The sequence below is a fragment of the Euleptes europaea genome, chromosome 6 (genome assembly GCF_029931775.1).
Source record: "Euleptes europaea isolate rEulEur1 chromosome 6, rEulEur1.hap1, whole genome shotgun sequence".
Lineage (NCBI taxonomy): Eukaryota > Metazoa > Chordata > Lepidosauria > Squamata > Sphaerodactylidae > Euleptes > Euleptes europaea.
The window spans coordinates 95,193,524-95,212,873 of record NC_079317.1 but is presented as its reverse complement, the minus strand read 5'-3'; the positions used below and the strand labels follow the sequence as shown (position 1 = coordinate 95,212,873).

The 19,350-nt window shown below is 45.5% G+C and overlaps 1 protein-coding gene across 1 annotated transcript in view; it reads left to right on the top strand.

The window, feature by feature from the left end:
* LOC130479569 (EF-hand calcium-binding domain-containing protein 4B-like) overlaps nt 1–16,928 on the top strand; it is a 28,161-nt gene extending 11,233 nt beyond the window's left edge. Inside the window, exons 5-7 of the mRNA XM_056851966.1 lie at nt 769–876; nt 2,726–2,802; nt 16,721–16,928. Coding sequence (XP_056707944.1) covers nt 769–876; nt 2,726–2,802; nt 16,721–16,928 — 393 coding nt within the window. The remainder of the gene's footprint in view (nt 1–768; nt 877–2,725; nt 2,803–16,720) is intronic.
* Nucleotides 16,929–19,350: the final 2,422 nt, after the last annotated feature.

Sequence of the window (19,350 nt, the reverse complement as noted above, 5' to 3'; positions counted from 1 at the left end):
TAATTTTCTTTTCTCCCTAGCAATAGGACAGCAAACCTATGCTGGTGAGACCACAGAGTAGTCTCTTAGTCCAAATGGCAGGTGTAACTTGGCTGTTATTTATTTTATTATTTTTATTTTATTTAAGTGATTTAAGGCTTGGTCTGTAAACCTTTGTCGGCAAGACCATTTTAGTCCATGTATCTTGTTTTATCTGGCCAAGGGCCGCAAATAAACAATCTATCTATCTATGCTGGTGAGAGTGGGATATTTCATGGCAGGGGTCCCCAACCTTCTTGAACTTGCGGGCACATTTCAAATTCTGACATGGCATGGTGGGCGCAGCAACGAAATGGCTGCCACAGGAGGTGGCGCCAGCCACAAAATGATTGCCACAGCTTAACTTCAATAACACGGTGCAGATCCTTGTGCTGTGGTGGCAGCAGTAAAGGTTTCGGGTACCACATTTGGGGACCCCTGTCATAAGCTTTTGGAATGAGGGGATGGGACATGTTGGGCTGTGCAACTAATAGTAGCCTTGTTGGAGTGACACACAGGAGGAATCCTTGATGACTCCTGTCATGATTGAAGAGAGAGCCAGGGAAGAAGGGAAGAAATAGACTGCTGGAGAAGTGTCCTTTTTTTTCCAGTGGAGGCCTTCATTGCCAGATGTGCTCCTGGGAACTGGTGCTGTATCATACAGTTGGTGGCAGGGCTAGGAAATTATCCCTTCAAGCCTGAGGATGTCATTTTGAAAAAAACATTGTTATGACTGCTTTTGTTCTGCAGGATAGGATTGAAGATGGTGCCGTGGTATTTCTGCTAGGAAACAAAATGGATGCATCAGACAAGAAGCCACCAAATGTGTCCAGGACTGAGGGGGAAAGGCTAGCGAAGGTGTGACTCCTAATTTTCTGGTACAAACCCCCTCCCCCAATGAAGTTTGTAGCCTCACCCATGCTAGCACCAGTGTTTGGAAACAGCAAGAGAGCTTTTCTATGTATGGAAGTTCTTCCAAGTGCTTCAGCAACCACTGGAGTGTATTGAAATTGGTAATGCGACATCTGTCTTGGAAAGTTCAATCCTAATGCCCCAATCCTAAGAGTACCTTAGAAGCCAGTGCTGCTGCAATCAAGGGAACTTCAGAGTAAACGTGTAGGAGGACTTGGCTGGTGGTGTGTGGGAAATAAACGTAAACTGGTATGATTGCTTCCTATGGCTTACAGGAACAGCATGAAAATCAGCTGTGAGAGCGCAGCTCCCCTGAGCGCTTGGTGGTGTGTGGATTAGCTCAGTGTTCCTTCCAGTAACAGTTGCAAATAGGTTTTCTCCCTATATTCGGTTGCAGAGCTGTGCCAAAATCCAATGGACGACATTGGTCACAAAGTTGAGGAGTCACACAGTGGCCATTTATGCAAGGGTATTTATTTTGCAGTCCCTGCTGGACTGCTTTGAGGCTTCTTTTGCATTATTCATGATTATACCGACCTTCAGGCATGACTTTGCTCTGGCCTCGTTGTTCCCCCGCAGTTCTAAGATCCTGTTTTAGGACGAATTTAAATACTACTTCGAGGCAAGAGCAACGCAAATCCCCCCTATTTCCATGCATATTTCTTAACTTCGGGTTTCTCTCCCCACGCCCATTTTGGCTTCTCCATCCCACATGGGTCTGTTTCCTCACAGCAAAGCACAAAAGAGGGAATTAAACCTTTATGAAATGTGCAGGAAGACACTGAAGAAGGCTGCAAAGATTGGAAGGTAGCTCCCAGCAGGGAGCTGTTGAAGAAAGGTGAGGAGGAATACCCAGCAAAAGCACACGCAGTCCCTTTAAGAGTTGACCCACCCTCTCCAAGTAAAGTGCAACAAGGCTGTGTTTTCAGGGGGAGGGTCTCAGAAGCTCCTTGATTCACTGGGGATGCCTAATTAGCCACAAGGTACTCCTGGAATTGGTGGTGGTGGGGAATCCCTCATGCATATGATGTTTGAGAATTTGGAGGAGAAAACTGTGCTGCAAACCAAATGCAAATTTCCCCTGCATAAATGACCAAGGTCTTTTGTATTGTGTGCGCGCGCATACTTTCAACTCACACAAATACCAGTTGTACCTGTCAGGGAGTCAGTGTTAGCTGCTGCCCCATGTTGAGCATATGGTCAGTGACAATGTGAAATTGCCACCCAGAATTAATGAAATATCTAAAGGCTGTAAGCCTAGATAGAGCTGTTTGCCATACAAAGGAGAAACACGCTCAGTTTCTCCTCTGTATGGCAAACATTTCTGTTTAGGCTCCCAGCCTTTAGATATTTCATTAATATCAGGGTGCCAAATCCACATCGTCACTGAATGTATGCTCAACATGGGGCTGCATCTAAGTATACCTCCCTGATAGGTATAACCTGTATGATGCATGTATTAAGTATTTATTGCGTTTATACCTTTAAAAGAAGCGAAATGCATACTCAAAACTCCTTAGGCATGCACCTAAAATAACGTGTGAAGTGGCCCTAATAGTAAGGTTTCCTTTGTCATCTTTCCTGCACTGTCGGATGATGTCACTGGCACCTTACAAGGAATTATACTGTAAGCAGCATTTGGTAAAGCAAAAGCATCTTCAGCATTTACGAAGGATAATTGGGACAAGAATCCCTTGCATGCTTTACATTTGTAGGTGATGTGTCATTCCCCTGTAAGGTTAGCTGATCTTTCAATATTGATATAAGTTACCTTTTGCTCTTCTTTTTTTGGCAGGAATACCAGGCTGTCTTCTATGAGTGTAGTGCAATGACTGGCTATAACATTCTGGAACCGATGCTACATATGGCCAGGTTGGTGCAGACTCCTCCAAAGGATGGGAAGGGAACAGGAACCTTTTCTTTATTGCTCTTATAACTGCATGGATCTAGGCTAGATAATTGACATTTGGATGCCAGACGAAGAGAAATGAAAGCATTTTGGTGGTCCCCATTGCTTTAAAAAAATGAGAATAATCTTCTTTGTGTTTGGCAATAACCTGCTGCATTTTCAGAACTGCCACACTGTAAAGAGAAACAAATCTGTGTTTCCTATAGAGAGGAGAATTTGACAGAGCATCTGTAAGATTATGTCACTAATTCCTCACATTTATATCCCACTTTTCCTCCAGGGAGCTCAGCAATATATAAATGGATGGAGTGATAACATTTTTTTCCTCACAATAGCCCTATGAGGTAGATTAGGCAGAGGGGGAAAATGGCTGGCCTAAAGTCACCTAGTAGGGTTTTTGGCTAGGGTTTCCAGGTCCCTCTTTGCCACTGGCAGGAGGTTTTTGGGGCACAGCCTGAGGAGGCCAGGATTGGAGAGGGGAGGGACTTCGATGCCATAGAGTCCAATTGTCAAAGCGGCCATTTTCTCCAGGTGAACTGATCTCTATCGGCTGGAGATCAGTTGTAATAGCAGGAGATCTCCAGCTAGTACCTGGAGGTTACATCATTTCCTTGTATACTATTAGTTAATTTGGCCATTTGTAAAAAATGCGCTTTCGATCCACTTTCAGTGCGCTTCGCAGCTAGATTTTACTGTATGAAATGGCAAAATCCATAGGGTTGCCAGGTCCCTCTTGGCAACCGGTGGGAGGTTTTGGGTCGGAGCCTGAGGAGGGCGGGATTTGGGAGGGGAGGAACTTCAATGCCATAGAGTCCAATTGTCAAAGCGGCCATTTTCTCCAGGTGAACTGATCTCTATCGGCTGGAGATCAGTTGTAATAGCAGGAGATCTCCAGCTAGTACCTGGAGGTTATTCAAAAAAGACACCACTGTGTAAGTACAGAATGTAAGGAAGCAAACACAGGAGCAAAAATGTATCACAAAGTGCATTTTCTCTTGTACCTGGCTGAAGGACATCTGAAAATAAGAAGACATGCATCAATATGAATTCTTACAGGCTTTTGTACTAGGATTGGACTTTTATAACACATGGTGTTAGTAATCTCATGTTACTTACCTGGCTATTTATAGCTATTAGGATAAATATATAGTTGTACTGTCATTGATTTTGTTTTCCATGTTGTGTAGTTTGTATAATATAACATTTTGCACTTTGTGATATATTTTCACTCCTGTGTTTGCTTCCTTACATTCAATATGTGGAGGCTGGCAGCCCTGTTTTTGGCCCAAGCAAAGACTTGAACCCAGATCTCCCCAATCCAAGTCCAACTACTACAGCACTCTGGCTCTTGGAGTTGGTAAATTGGTACTGTTATATTAAAGACTTTGAAAAGCTCAGACGCTACAGCATTGCCCCCCTCTACCACATATCCCCCAATAAAATAAGAGAATTATGACAACTCCATTTAATATTTAGGGAGAGGAAGAAACATGGTCTATGTACATAACTCATAAGCCAAATTTATTGAGAGCGCTTGGATTTAAGATTATATGGAAGCCAGAATGGGGAAACGTTGCACCTATGGCCTCTAGAACTTCAATGCAATTCAGTCTTCTGGATTAGTCTGCTCCTGAATTTGCCTTGTTGTATATTGGAAGACTTTGTAGTGAAGAGCAGTTTGGTTTTCTGAATTACTAGTGCTGCACAACACCAAGAACACGATCCATGTAATACCTTTTATTAGAACCAACCTGATGGCACAGAGCAGTGTGCGAGCTGTCCACAATATAGACTTTAGCAGGACTTAACACCATGCCCTGAAGTCTCTTTCTGCCCCCAGACCCTTTTATTAAACTTTTTTTTGGGTAACAACCAATCTGAAGACGAGCTCTGGAGCACTAGAAAGCTCACACACTGTTGTGCCATTTGTTGATCCTAATACAAGGATTGTGGATTGTGCTCTTTTGGGGGGGCTTTTTACTTTTGGACTGACATGGCTGTAAACAACTTCTTGGCACAATGCTGCTCTTTTGTTGTGTGCGACCTGGATAACTTCCTTCCCACTTAACTGACTTACCACAATTTGCCCCTATGTTTGTGTGTGTTCAAAAAAAAATCTTAGTCCTCTGATGTGCTGCTTGTTCCAGGCTGCTGACAGTGCATAAAGACAGGCAGAGAGAGCAGACTTGGCACCTGGAGGAGTACAACATGAGAAAGGGATGCTGTTGGTAACAGAATGTCGGCCAAGCTTCATGAACGTATTGGAAGGGAGCCTAAAAGACAGTCAGAGTGGGTTCCACGCAAGTTAAGAACAACTGGCATTGGCTGCGTTGGAAGTGGAAGGAGGAGACTGATGATCCTCCTCTGCAGCAGAAGAGAACATTGCATTAAAATGTCATATTGTCATTTGTAGTTGTAAATCACCCAAACTTTCTCTACATTGCTTCAGGTAAATAGCTCAGGGATGTAGCAGTGTCACTTTCTCTAAGAAGCTGTAAAACCCTTTCCATTTTAGAGGGTCTAAAAATGACACTCTGAAGCAACAAGACACAATACATAAATAACTGCGCTGGATTAACAATAAAGAGGTTACTTGAACCAAAAAGCACCAGTTTGTTTATATATTGTTGCCTTATATTATACTACTGGTCTACCAAGCTTAGCATTGGTTACTTTGAGTTGTAGCATTCCTCAAGGAAGGGCCATAGCTCAGTGGTAGAGCATCTGCTTGGCATGCAGAAGGTCCCAGGTTCAATCCCCAGCATCTCCAGTTAAAGGGACCAGGCAAGTAGGTGATGTGAAAGACCTCTGCCTGAGACCCTGGACAGCCGCTGCCAGTCTGAGTAGACAATACTGCCTTTGATGGACCAAGGGTCTGATTTGGTATAAGGCAGCTTCACGTGTGTTCCTGTGTGTCTTGGACAGAAGCCTTTCACAGCCTTGCTACCTTTTAATGAGACGCTAGAGATTGGACCTGGGACTTTGAGCATGTGCAGAATATGCTTTACCACTAGCCTATGAGCCTTCATCAAGAATACTCCAGAAGTAGCAAGGCCACACCTTGAGTACGGATCTGCAGACAGATTGACTACCCTGATGTGGCATTTATTTTGAGTTGCTCACCCTTTTGGAATAAAGGGGAGGCTAAGTCTGTAATGCAGACTCATGCCAACTCATCCAGAGGAATGAAAAACAGCAAGGGAGAAATGGATACATAAGACGTGTGGCAATGTCATTTGTTGGTAAGATCATTTTGGTTTACTAAGTACTCAAAGCATAATTGAAAAGAGTCTTCAGTTATGCCAACAATGTTTTCAGAAAAATGGGACCCAATGATTTAGCAACATTAGAAACTTCAGACACAGTTTTTCCGTTTGTGTCACAATGAACATATAAACAAGTCATAAGTTGCAAACATATCTGGGTATAACATAGGGATGCCTGTCTCCAGGTGGGACCTGGGGATCCCCTGGAATTATATCTCATCTCCAGGCTACAGAGATCGGTTCCCCTGGAGAAAATGAATGTTTTGGAGGATGGACTCTATTGCATTGTACCCCACAAGTACTTGAAGGGCTGTCATATAGACAATGGTGCCGAGTTGTTTTCTGTTGCCCCAGAAGGTCGGACCAGAACCAACGGGTTAAAATTAAATCAAAAGAGTTTCCATCTAGACATTAGGAAGACTTTTCTAACAGTTGGAGCGGTTCCTCAGTGGAACAGGCTTCCTCGGGAGGTGGTAAGCTCTCCTTGCCTGGAGGTTTTTAAGAAGAGGTTAGATGGCCATCTGTCAGCAATGCTGATTCTATGACCTTAGGCAGTTCATGAGAGGGAGGGCATCTTGGCCATCTTCTGGGCATGGAGTAGGGGTCGCTGGGGGAGTCGGGGGAAGGTAGTTGTGAATTTCCTGCATTATGCAGGGGGTTGGACTAGATGACCCTGGTGGTTCCTTCCAACTCTATGATTCTATGAGGTCCCTGTCCTCCCCAGGCTCCTTTTACAAATCTCTAGGAGTTTCCCAACCTGGATCTGGCAGCCCTACTCTTCCATCCCCCACTGCTTTGCATCAGCCTGGGTATGTAGTATAAGATTTCTCTTCTTCCTTGCCTCCCAGTTAGTGTTTCCCCTGGCCCTGTGCATCTAGGCATACAAGGACACTGCCCTTTTTGCTTGAATTTCTTAGTGAATGCAGGTAGCCACAAGATGGTGCTGTTTTATGCACAACAGTCACCATACAAAAGCTCTTTAAAGGGGGGGAACTAGTCTGTACTAGCCTTAGTTCATCTTTGAAATGTAAATAAGGATGAACATGTAGAAGTATGGCTGCTTAATGCCTTAAAAGGGCATCCATTCATTTTACTGGCATGTATCCTCATCATTTAGGCATGTACTCCTTTCAGTCAAATTTAACTATTTGGTCATAGGAGCTGCATTTGTTCCCCTTCCACCTTAGGGAGGGGCTCTTCCCTAGGGTTGCCAACCTCCAGGTACTAGCTGGAGATCTCCTGCTATTACAACTGATCTCCAGCTGTTAGCGATCAGTTCACCTGGAGAAAAAGGCTGTTTTGGCAACTGGCCTCTACGGCATCGAAATCCCTCCCCTCCCCAAACCCCGCCCTCCTCAGGCTCCGCCCCAAAAACCTCCCGCCGCTGGCGAAGAGGGACCTGGCAACCCTACTCTTTCTTCACAGTCACATACAGCAGTACCCTCAACTTGCAGTCCTACAGATGATTGTGGCTGGGCCCTGCCCTGAAGCTTCTCTACCCCCACACCTAGTGGGGGGAGACTAGGAAGCAAAAATGTCCTAGGACGGGGCCCTGCCACCTTCAGAAGAGGGGGAAAAGGAGGAACAACTGGCTCCTATGGGGCTGGGGCAGCTGGCACACAGCAGCGGCTGCTCGCACCCACACTATGGGTGCCTGTCTCATTCTGGGCTTGGGCCCTTCACTTGAAGATGCACCTGCGTGCACCTGGCCGCTTATGGTGACGGCTGCCACCTTGCGGTTTTATGAAATTTTGGTTGGTCCTAATAAAACATATAACATAATAAAACATATAACGTATTAAAATGTATATAACATATACTTTTTAATTTTTTTCCATGGATAAACAGGGCTACATAATGTTTTTTCCCTGTTTAAATTAGGTTATCCACCCACTATATCCATTTGTAAATGCAATTATAAATGTTTGACCTATTTAGAAATGTAAAATAACCCCCCTTCACGGTTATGAAACTAAAGCAGAAGCTGACTTGTAATGTAAAATTTCCCCCCAAAAAGTGCTAGCCAAAAAGGGCAGCAGAAAATAGGGGTCTTGTGGAACCTAATAAAGACGAATCATACTATTCTAGCGTAAGCTTTAGATTATGAGAGTCTGCTTTGTCACATGCACATGGGATCCAGTTTATGAAAACTCATGCTAGCATATAAACTTGTTAGTTTTAAAGATGCTACAAGGCTCCTGTTATTTTTATATACATGCATTTCTCTCATAGTCAGTTTCTATTTTTTCTCAGTGAAAATAAATTCCCTCTAGACAGCAAATTTGGAAAATGGTGAGTCACTTTCCTGTCTACAAAGACACAGGAAATGAAATTGACCATGACTGTTATCTCCCAATATGTGGTATGTTGGATAGTATTGTTGCACAAGACACCGAACTGGGCCCCACAGAAAAACTGCGGAGCTGGGGGCAGGTAAGGAACGCATCCAGCCTCAACTCCATAGGGCGGTAGAAAAGAGCAAGAGTCCAGTAGCGCCTTAAAGACTAACAAAATTTCTGGCTGGGTATGAGCTTTTGTGAGTCACAGCTTGCTTCTTCAGATAACAAAGCTGTGACTCACGAAAGCTCATAACCTGCCGGAAATGTTGTTAGGCTATTTTTGTATGGTCAATTTTGATGCTCGTCCAAAGCTCTTTTTAAAAATGCGACTTTAAAAATATCTTTTCATGGTCCCGACGCAAAAGGAGAAGTTCCGCTCCCCCCACTCGCCTGCTCCTTTGTTCCTGTTTGCATAGCCATTAGCATATGCATAGCTAACGCACCTCTGTTGTTTTGCATTGTTCCTTGAGGGGGATTCGCGGCAAACTCCTAAGGTCGTGTTAAGTGGGCTCTTTAGTAATGCGAAGCAGGTATGCCCCGGTTTAGCATGCAAAATTAAAAAAAATATGCGGTGCAATTCAGCCTGGAATGCACTGCTAATTACCATGCAAAAATGGCCTTAGTCTTTAAGGTGCTACTGGACTTTTGCTCTTTTCTACTGCTACAGACAGACTAACATGGCTACCCATCGTGATCCATCTCCATAGGGCAATTTCTCTATAGGACTGTATTTCAGAGCTTCTGGGTTTAAAGTGCCCCAAAGGCATTCTGAGGGGGGTTCTTTACACCCAGCTTTGAAAGTCAGCTCCATCGAGGATTAACCTTGAGGTGCCAGGGTTGGAGGGCAGGTTGGCTCCTCACTGATACCATTGCCTTTAAGAAACCATATTGCAACAGCGCAGCTCTTTAACCTCCACAGCCACTGTTTTCAGACTAGGAATGCTATAGCTATGCAGCTAATTGTCTCGCACTCCTGTTGTACCACCTCTTTTGGAGTGAGTGAGGAAGCTCACATTTTTCTGCCGACCTGGAGAGAAACCTATTTCTTCTTTCTGGCTCGCTTCTTTGCACTGCAATCATCATCAGCATGGGGGCCAGCTGATTTACTTTTACAGGGTACGATAATATCAGTGGTTTCGATCACCTTCGCCCCCCCTCCGTTTGCCAGCTGGTAGAAAGATAATGGTTAGGCACCTTAGATGGAGATGTAGCCTGCAGTTCCATCTCGAGCACAGAGTAATTGTTTATATTTTTGTAGAATTTGTACCCTGCCTTTCAGGCAAGTAATTGTTTGTAGTCGTTGATCAGATTGTAAGTAACGATTCTATATGTCTAAAACTTCATAAATAGACTGTTGCATGCATTATAATAGCACCAGGTCATTCCTGACCCATGGGGTGACGTCACATCCCGACGATTCCTAGGCAGACTTTGTTTACGGGGTGGTTTGCCAGTGCTTTCCCCAGTCATCTTCCCTTTACCCCCAGCAAGCTGGGTACCCATTTTACCAACCTTGGGAGGATGGAAGGCTGAGTCAACCTTGAGCCGGCTACCTGAAACCAACTTCCGTCGGGATCAAACTCAGGTCGTGAGCAGAGCTTGGACTGCAGTACTGCAGCTTAGCACTCTGCGCCATGGGGCTCCTATAATAGCTTTAGAAAGGTATATTATTTCCTGAGTCCATGAACTTGGACTTTTTAAGTAAAGGTGGGTCAGCTAAGAAAAGGAAGTCACCCATGATAGCACAGATGTGGCTGCGTTTCAGCTCTTTCTCTACAAAGTAGAACCAGCTGTTTCTGCTCTCTTCATTCTTTCCAACGGTCCTATTCTCCTCTCTTCATTCTGTATTTTCCATATCACTTCTATTTCCCTATTGGACTTTGTTTCTTGCTGCGATGGAAGGACTAAAGGTCACTACCTCTATCAAGATAATCTCTGGAAAGAACTTGCTACCTATAAACCATCAGGTGCTCATTTTGAAGATCTCTGGTGATCACGGCTGGGCAGCCAGTTGGCATTTAGTTCTAGAATTGCATCTCAGATCCTATGCAATGTAATATGTTCAAGGATGAATAAAGCAAAGCAATCCTGGTGTTATTCTTTCAGGATTCCAGGCGTGTCTTGACCTTTCAAGTACAGAATCAATTTGTTCTGTTTCTTGCTTGGAGACGGGAATGGGTGGGGAAAAAGTGAGACCACGCCGCTATAGATTTGCTATGCACAGTGGGTTACAGTTAATTAAATGCCACACCAGCCTTTACTTAAAAAAAAAAATGTTCCTTTGTTGCTGTAGTTTGACGTCAGGTTGCCCAGGAACTAGATGTATCTGAATGTACCTTGGCTAAAGGGGTGGGGGGAAAGGTCACACAAACTGTGCCATACACTACTGAAAGGTTAGGAACACATTCAAGTAGCTCTACTTTCAAGGAGCAAGAATGATTCATGATTTCTAAGCCCAGCAGTGAAGACTTTAGCTTACTTGGGTCCACACTGCCAATATGGTGGCACAAGAAAATCAGAGCTGGGCACTGCGGGTTACCAGCCATGAGTTTTGAGCTGCCCCTTAGGGGAAGGTACTGACCTATCGCTAGGGTGCTTCCCAGAAATAGATCCTTCTAAGGCCTCATAAGTTAAATATTGGATAGTCGGCACTTCTAACCTTGCTGACTGAACATGTCCCTGCTTCAAAACCCCAGAGAGCGAGCTGCAGGAGCTCTCCAAAGAAAAAGTTAACCTTTGCTTTGTCTTGAGTTTAGCTGTTCTGAGTAGACGCACAGAGCCTGCAGAATACTGGAAAAACCCAGTAGCCACATGGCTCCATTAAAAGGAAAATATAGGGACTAAACTGAATTGGGATTCTAAATGAGGACATTGGATTAGAGATCAAATTAATTATCATGTAGAATCCACCAAACTCAACATTCAAAAGCTTAACCAGTCCTCTAACTATAAACATTTCCCCAAGTCTCTATGTGAATCTCTGCAGTTTCTTTTCAGGGGCTGAACTTCGTTGGAGCAAGGGACCAGTCCAAGACTGAACTCAGCTGCCCCTTTGAATACAGGAAAGGGCTAAAACCAAGGTTGCTCTTGGTTTTTGCAATCTTTTCTCATTTGAAAAGCATGCTGTGGGATTGGCTGACTTTCCCCTGCTACTTAGCTTTTCACTAGGTAAATCTTCTGCCTTGTATCCTTCAGTTGTAGGGTGGAGGGCTGTTATAAAACTTATCCATTGAAGGACTAATCCATCAATGCTGAATGCCAACTCTATATCCTCCATGAGCTCTCTAGCCAACTAGTCACTTTGCTGGTTTTCACAGCCCCAGCAGAATCATAATTCACTAACACAGATAAAAACATTGGCGGGGGGTGGTGGTGGTGCTTGGCTGGATAATCTCTTGATCAATGCAGATGCCAAGAACAATAATTACACAAGACTGAGGTATTTGAAGCAGTTTATTGGTTAGATTACTGATAGTTAAGCCCTGTGTACAAGGTTCAGTTTATAAAAGCAACCAAAAGCGATCTTTTTTTTTTTAAGTTACTTTTAGGAATGAGACATCCCCCCTCACTTGGCATTTCCAATATCATTCAGGTCTCAGGCAGGAATCAGAGAAAGTAAAACTCAAGAGTATTCTCTGTAATGGGTGCTTTTGTGTCATCACAATGTTAGTGGCAAGGTATTCCAGGCTATTTTGAAATTAAGATGATTCGGGGTTTAGGATGCAACTAGATGTGATGTTTGAGATCCATTCATGGATACTCTGATTTTCTTTAAAAGCAGCCATGGTGGAAATTTGGACTGGGGTTTTGATGCTGGGCCAGAAGGGCTTTAACCCTCCCCCTGAGTCATTTTTCCAAGAGGACCCCCCCCCCCCCCGCTTCTCAACTGTGACTCATTCCTTCCCCTGGTTTCCCCATCTCTGGCTCAAGGCTGCCTCTCAGCTGATTGTTCAGGAGTGGCCTGTTAAAGGGCCAGTCACTGCCAACCAGTGGGCATTGCCTTAAAAGCATGCTGGCATGAGTTCATTAGATCTCAGAAGCTAAGCAAGGTTGGCCTTGGTTAATATTTGGATGGGAGACCACCAAGGAAGTCCAGGGTTGCTACACAGAGGCAGGCAATGGCAAACCACCTCTAAAGGTCTCTTGCCTTGAAACCTTATGGGGTTCACCATAATTCAGCTGCAACCTGATGGCACTTTCCCCCACCAGATAATAGTAACTGTGGTGGATTTCTGCCAGGGAAGTAGTGCAGGGGAATGGTTTTTTCCCCCAGCAGCAGTTTGGAAGGCTAAAAGACCACTATTTAAAACTTTTTAGATTTTATGTTCACCTTGAAAGCACTTGTCTATCATTGAGAACAGTACAACTTGTGATGAAATCTCAAGAGTCAGACACCCGGCAATGGTAGAAATCCATGCCCAAGGGCCTTTCTTCTGAAGGGCGGTTTCTAGAATTGTGCTAGTGTGGATATGTAGGTTAAAGTTTATGGGAGATGAGGTAATGAGGAAACCTGTGACTGGTAATTTGATTTAGATGCACCAGAGAACTCTCCTTAACAAGAATAAGCATAATTTTTCCATGCAAATGAGCACAGCATAGATGCTCCAAGTGGAAATGTCACTGTAAGGTGGAATAAATTAGGTCACAATTAATTGGCTAACTACTATTTGAAAGGCAGATGAGCTAGTTTGGTGAAAGCCATACTTCAGCTAAGATAGTACTTATTGGTGGGTGATTAAGACAGTCCTGTGTGTGTGTGAAATTAACTCAGATTTCTTATCTGAGTTGGGGGACAGGGAGAGCTCAAGGTGTAAGATGAGAGGTGCCACTTACTAGTGTTCTGTGGAAGCCCATACTTACTTTCACCCCTGGGCCCAATCCTATGTGCGTTAACTATGTAGTAAATTGTGAGTGTGCCATCAAATCACAACTGACTTATGGTGGTGACCTCGCAGGGTTTTCAAGGCAAGACATATTCGGAGGTTGTTTGCCATTGCCTGCTTCTGTTTGGGCTGAGAGAGTTCTGAGAGAACTGTGACTGGCCCAAGGTCACCCAGCAGGCTTCATGTGGGGGAGTGGGGAATCGAACCCGGTCCTCCAGATTAGAGTCCACTGCTCTTAACCGCTATACCACACTGGCTGTGTAAGGTCATTTATGCATGGGAGTTTCACCTGAGGTTCTTTGCTTGCTGGATCCACACTTTCTTGTTGGGAATCTATGCACCAGCAGTCTCCAAACTCAAATGAAGTCCCACCCCTTTAAATGCTGCTTTGTAACTGGCCTTCTTGTAGTGCTTACTGTGAGAGAAAATCCCCCCTCCAATTGCTGCATAAAAAAGCATTTTAAGAACCACAACAAACCCCCCTCCCTGGAGCAATCTGAAAGGGGAGGGGGAAATCCAAGACTCGGTTTTAAAAAACCTTTCTTGTGCTCAGAAAGAGCTCTGAGGAAGAAGAAAGTATTTGAATCCCCACCCCTGGACAAGCTGTTTTGCATTTGGCTGAGAGCGAAACCAAGCTTGCATGCCCTGCACTTTGCCTTATGCATGGGGGTTTCACCCTGACTTTCTTGGGAAAGATGGAAGAGTCGGGTTAACAGAGGAATGGGAGAACCCGGATATTGTGAGGGCTGGCAGCGAGGTCATTTCTAATGGATGGAAAACTCATGCATAACTCCAAGGAACAACCAAGACAGACTGGGGTGAACATGAGTGAAAGTACCCATGCATTAACTTTTTAGATTTTATGTTCACTTTCAAAGCACTTGTCTATCATTGAAAACAGTACAATTTGTGATGAAATCTCAAGAGCCAGAAACTCAGCAATGGTAGAAATCCATGCCCAAAGGCCTTTCTTCTGAAGGCCTAAGTAAGTTTTGTTTTGGTTCATTTATAGGATTAACTCTCATAACTGCAGCCTAACAAACAACTTGGTTTGTCTTAATTAAAGGCTTTGATTTTGGATTTTTCTCAAGGCAGCTCCCTGAAACTTATGCATACAGAGAGTATCTATCCAATGAGCACCCTTGGCACATAAAAAAGAGGGTCAGAATCGCCGTAGAAAAAGATGGATATTTAACGTTTACAAGAAGGGTCATTGGTATTCTAATTACAAAACGGGATAGTAGATGCAACTAAGCCTCGAAGAATTTATGATAGAGCTTATTATAGTTTGTTTATAATTGATATAACTCTATAACGGAAGCATCGATACAGCTATTATTTAGGGTTTATGCTTATAATAACTTATCAGTCAAGACCAACACAAGCAGATTAGCTAATAATTTTCAATAGTTCTTGGAATAATAGTTAAATTTGGAATTAACATCGGAGAAGTTATTAGGGGGTTAAGATAGATGAGCTAGCTTGGGCACGGGCAAAGTACAATTTGTAAAATTTCCCCTACCTGTCTCTTTCCCTTTTTTTTCCTGTGTGTGTATGTGTGTGTGTTGCTTCCAACTCATGGCGACCCTATGAATCAAAGCCCTCAAAATGTCCTATCTTTGACAGCCTTGCTCAGGTCTTGCAAATTGAGGGCCGTGGCTTCCTTTATAGTGTCACTCCATCTCTTGTTGGGTCTTCCTCTTTTCCTGCTGCCCTCAACTTTCCTAGCATTACTGTCTTTTCCAGTGACTCTGTAAAGGTAGTCCCGACTCCCGAGTGCAAGCACCGGGTCATTCCTGACCCATGGGGGTGACATCACACCTTGACATTTACTAGGCAGACTTTGTTTACGGGGTGGTTTGCCAGTGCCTTCCCCAGTCATCTTCCCTTTACCCCAGCAAGCTGGGTCCTCATTTTACCGACCTCAGAAGGATGGAAGGCTCAGTCTAACTTGAGCCGACTACCTGAAACCAGCTTCCCTCCTCATCTTTGTAGAGCTTTTTGCTTGGCTAGATTGAATGCTAACCCTTCTATGGTAATGCAGGGCAGAATTCTGAATATACCATACTCAGACAGGATCTGCCCTTGCTCTTCTGGCTCTATTGACTCATTAGCTCACGCCCTTTTGGAATGCCACTTTTACGAGGAACTTCGATTGCACTATATTTCCCCCCTTTTAACATACAAATCCAATGCCTCTGTGACTGACATAATGCCTTTTTTACTAAGCGATAGGGACCCCAAGGCTACATTGTCAGTGGCAAGATTTGTTTCAGTCCTTATATCCCTCCAACACTACATATATGCTGCTCAAGATCAATTGATCAAGGAGCTTCTAAGGGATAAAAGGAAGGAAACCAACTTCCATTGGGATTGGACTGCAGTACTGCAGCTTACCACTCTGCACCACAGGGCTCTCAGTACCCTTTATAAAAAATGAATAAATGAATAAAATTATATTAAAGAAAAAGATGGATGTGTATGTGTGTCAATGTAACATTTTCCCAAAGTGACAAAATAATGCAGTTCAGCCGCTGGGGAAAGACTCACGCAGCATACCATTAGCACTTGCATGTTTACTTTAGGAAGTCTTGACTGGCTGTGGCCGCAGAGCTGGTGCCAGTCTTTTTTGCGCCCTAGGCAAGGCTAACTACTTGTGCCCCTCCCATTGCTAACCAATTTTCAAAAACAGATGTGTTGTAGAAAAAATAAAAGCCTGATGCATTCCTACAAATCTTTTTAGAAGACGTTATAATGAATTATTTTCCATAACACTGCTGTGGTGTGTGTGTGTCTTATGTGCAGTCAAGTTGCTTCCGATTCATGGCGACCCTATGAATCAAAGTCCTCCAAAGTGTCCTATCTTTGACAGCCTTGCTCAGGTCTTGCAAATTGAGGGCAGTGGCTTCCTTCATTGAGCCCATCCATCTCTTGTGGGGTCTTCCTCTTTTCCTGCCGCCCTCAACCTTTCCTAGCATGACTGTCTTCTCCGGTGACTCTTGCCTTCTCATAATGTGACCAAAATACGATAGCCTCAGTTGAGTCATTTTCGCTTCTAGGGTCAGTTCAGGCTTGATTTGATCTATAACCCACTGATTTGTTTTTTTGGCCTGTCTACGGTATCCGTAACGCTCTCCTCCAACACCACGTTTCAAAGGAACCTACTTTCTTCATTGTCCAGCTTTCACACCCATCCATAGTAATAGGGAATACTAACTAACCTTTACCTTGAAAACCCTATGAGAAGCCTGCTGTCTTAAAATAAAATATAAAAATTGTCAGTTGCATTTATTTTCTAGGAAACTAATCTGTAAGTCTCCTGTAGTCATTACTCTTATTTTCTTGATGTTCAGCTGTAGTCCTGCTTTGGCCCTTTCTCTTTGAACTTTTCAGAGCGAAACTGTCCACAGACGCTTACAGGCATGAGAACCAGGGCCTGACATGTAGCCAAAGGCTGGACGAACTCATGCGAAGAGCCTTTGCTCCTGCAGGAGGGAGCATGGCCCGACAGCAGCCTGCCCAGCAATCCCCATCCCAGGCAGGAAGTCCGTCGCCTTTCTCTGCTTGCAGTCGAGGCGTCACGACGCCGCTCTGCCGCTAGGCGTCCCAGTGAGTTCTGGGCTGAAATCCAATAAAGCTGTGTTGCTGAACTCCGCCTCTGATTTCGTGACTCCTTCCCACGCGGGCTTAACAGCGACCCTATGAATGAAAGCCCCCCAAAATGCCCTGTCTTTGACAGCCTTGCTCAAATCTTGCAACAGCGACCCTATGAATGAAAGTCCCCCCAAAATGTCCTATCTTTGACAGCCTTGCTCAGATCTTGCAACAGCGACCCTATGAATGAAAGTCCCCCAAAATGTCCTATCTTTGACACCTTGCTCAGATCTTGCAACAGCGACCCTATGAATGAAAGTCCCCCAAAATGCCCTGTCTTTGACAGCCTTGCTCAGATCTTGCAACAGCGACCCTATGAATGAAAGTCCCCCCAAATGTCCTGTCTTTGACAGCCTTGCTCAAATCTTGCAACAGCGACCCTATGAATGAAAGTACCCCAAAATGCCCTGTCTTTGACAGCCTTGCTCAGATCTTGCAACAGCGACCCTATGAATGAAAGTCCCCCAAAATGTCCTGTCTTTGACAACCTTGCTCAGATCTTGCAACAGCGACCCTATGAATGAAAGTACCCCAAAATGCCCTGTCTTTGACAGCCTTGCTCAGATCTTGCAACAGCGACCCTATGAATGAAAGCCCCCCCAAAATGCCCTGTCTTTGACAGCCTTGCTCAGATCTTGCAACAGCGACCCTATGAATGAAAGTCCCCCAAAATGCCCTGTCTTTGACAGCCTTGCTCAGATCTTGCAACAGCGACCCTATGAATGAAAGTCCCCCAAAATGCCCTGTCTTTGACAGCCTTGCTCAGATCTTGCAACAGCGACCCTATGAATGAAAGCCCCCCCAAAATGTCCTATCTTTGACAGCCTTGCGCAGATCTTGCAAATTGAGGGCCGCGGCTTCCTTTATGGAGTCCAACCACCTCTTGTTGGGTCTTCCTCTTTTCCTAGCGTTTACTCCTTTGCAACTTTCCCTAGCCTTTGTTCCTGCGGGAGGGAGCGAGGCGTGGCCGCAGCCCGCCCAGCCACCTCCACCCCGGGCAGGAAACCCTCTTTCCTCTGCTCGCACCGAGGCGTCACGACGCCGCTCTGCCGCTAGGCGTCCCCGAGAGCCAGGCCGGGGGAGCTTCTGCAAAGAGTTAAAAAGAGCGCAGCAGCTGCGCAGCCGGGGAAGCGGGCGGGGTCTCTCCAGTCGCCTCCGCCGTTTGGGTCACCGGGACCCCCCCCTCGCCTCCCGTCCCCGCCAGCCTCGCGGAGAAGCCCGGCCGCGTGCAGAAGGTAGGGAAGGGCGAGTTTCTCGGGGCCGGGTTGCGCGTGGCCGGAGCGCAAGGGCCCCTTACGCACGGCAGGTTTCGCCTTGGGTTCGCATTTCCCCCATCCGGATTCTCAACGCTCTGCACGGGGGGGCTTCTTGTTTGCCATGGATGCCTGGGAGGTTTTGCCTTGGGTTTGCCACGCTTTAGATGCACTCCCCCCCCCTCGATGTCCTCAGTACTCAACAATAAGCCCCCCCCCCCCGTGCAGAGTTTTGAGAATGGGGGAAGCGTGCATCTACAAAGCGGCAAACCCGATGCAAAAAATGGCCTTTGGGGCATTTATTCGTGGAAGGTTTTGCATCGGGGTTGCCGCTTTGTCGATGCACGTTTCCCCCATCCGGATTCTCAACGCTCTGCACGGGGTGGGGGTGGGGGGCTTCTTGTCTGCCATGGATGCCTGGGAGGTTTTGCCTTGGGGTTGCCACGCTTTAGATGCACTCCCCCCCCCATCGATATCCTCAGAACTCAACAATAAGCCCCCCCCCGTGCAGAGTTTTGAGAACTCGGAAATGTGCATCTATAAAGTGGCAAACCCGATGCAAAAAATGGCCTTTGGGCCATTTATTCGTGGGAGGGTTTGCATCGGGTTTGCCGCTGTACAGATGCGCGTTCCCCCCCTCCGAATTCTCCAAACTCTGCACGGGGGCGTTTGGAGGATCCGGGTGGGGAAACGCGCATCTGGGGAGCGCCAGATCCAAGGCCAAACTTCCCGTGCGTAAACGGCCCATCATGTGCTGGAGCCCGGGGGGAAGGGAAGGCGCCCACCTGGGCGGGCAACAAAGGAAAGGGGCGCTTTGTGGCTGGGTTTGTGTGTGTGTGTGTGCATCTGCACGGGGGGGGGCTTCTTGTTGAGTTTTGGGAGTTTGGAAAGTGTGCATCTAAAGCAGTGGTTCTCAACCTTTTTTTGGGCCATGCCCAAAAATCCTGATGCCCCCCCCCCCGTGACATTGTCCCCAGCTGACCACCATGGACATTCTGATTTTAATTTGTAAAATGTGTATGTCACAATATGTATTTAGGTACTGTATAGGACCGTGTTGGCGAACCTATGGCACGGGTGCCACTTCCGGCACGCGTAGCCCTTTCTGCCGGCACG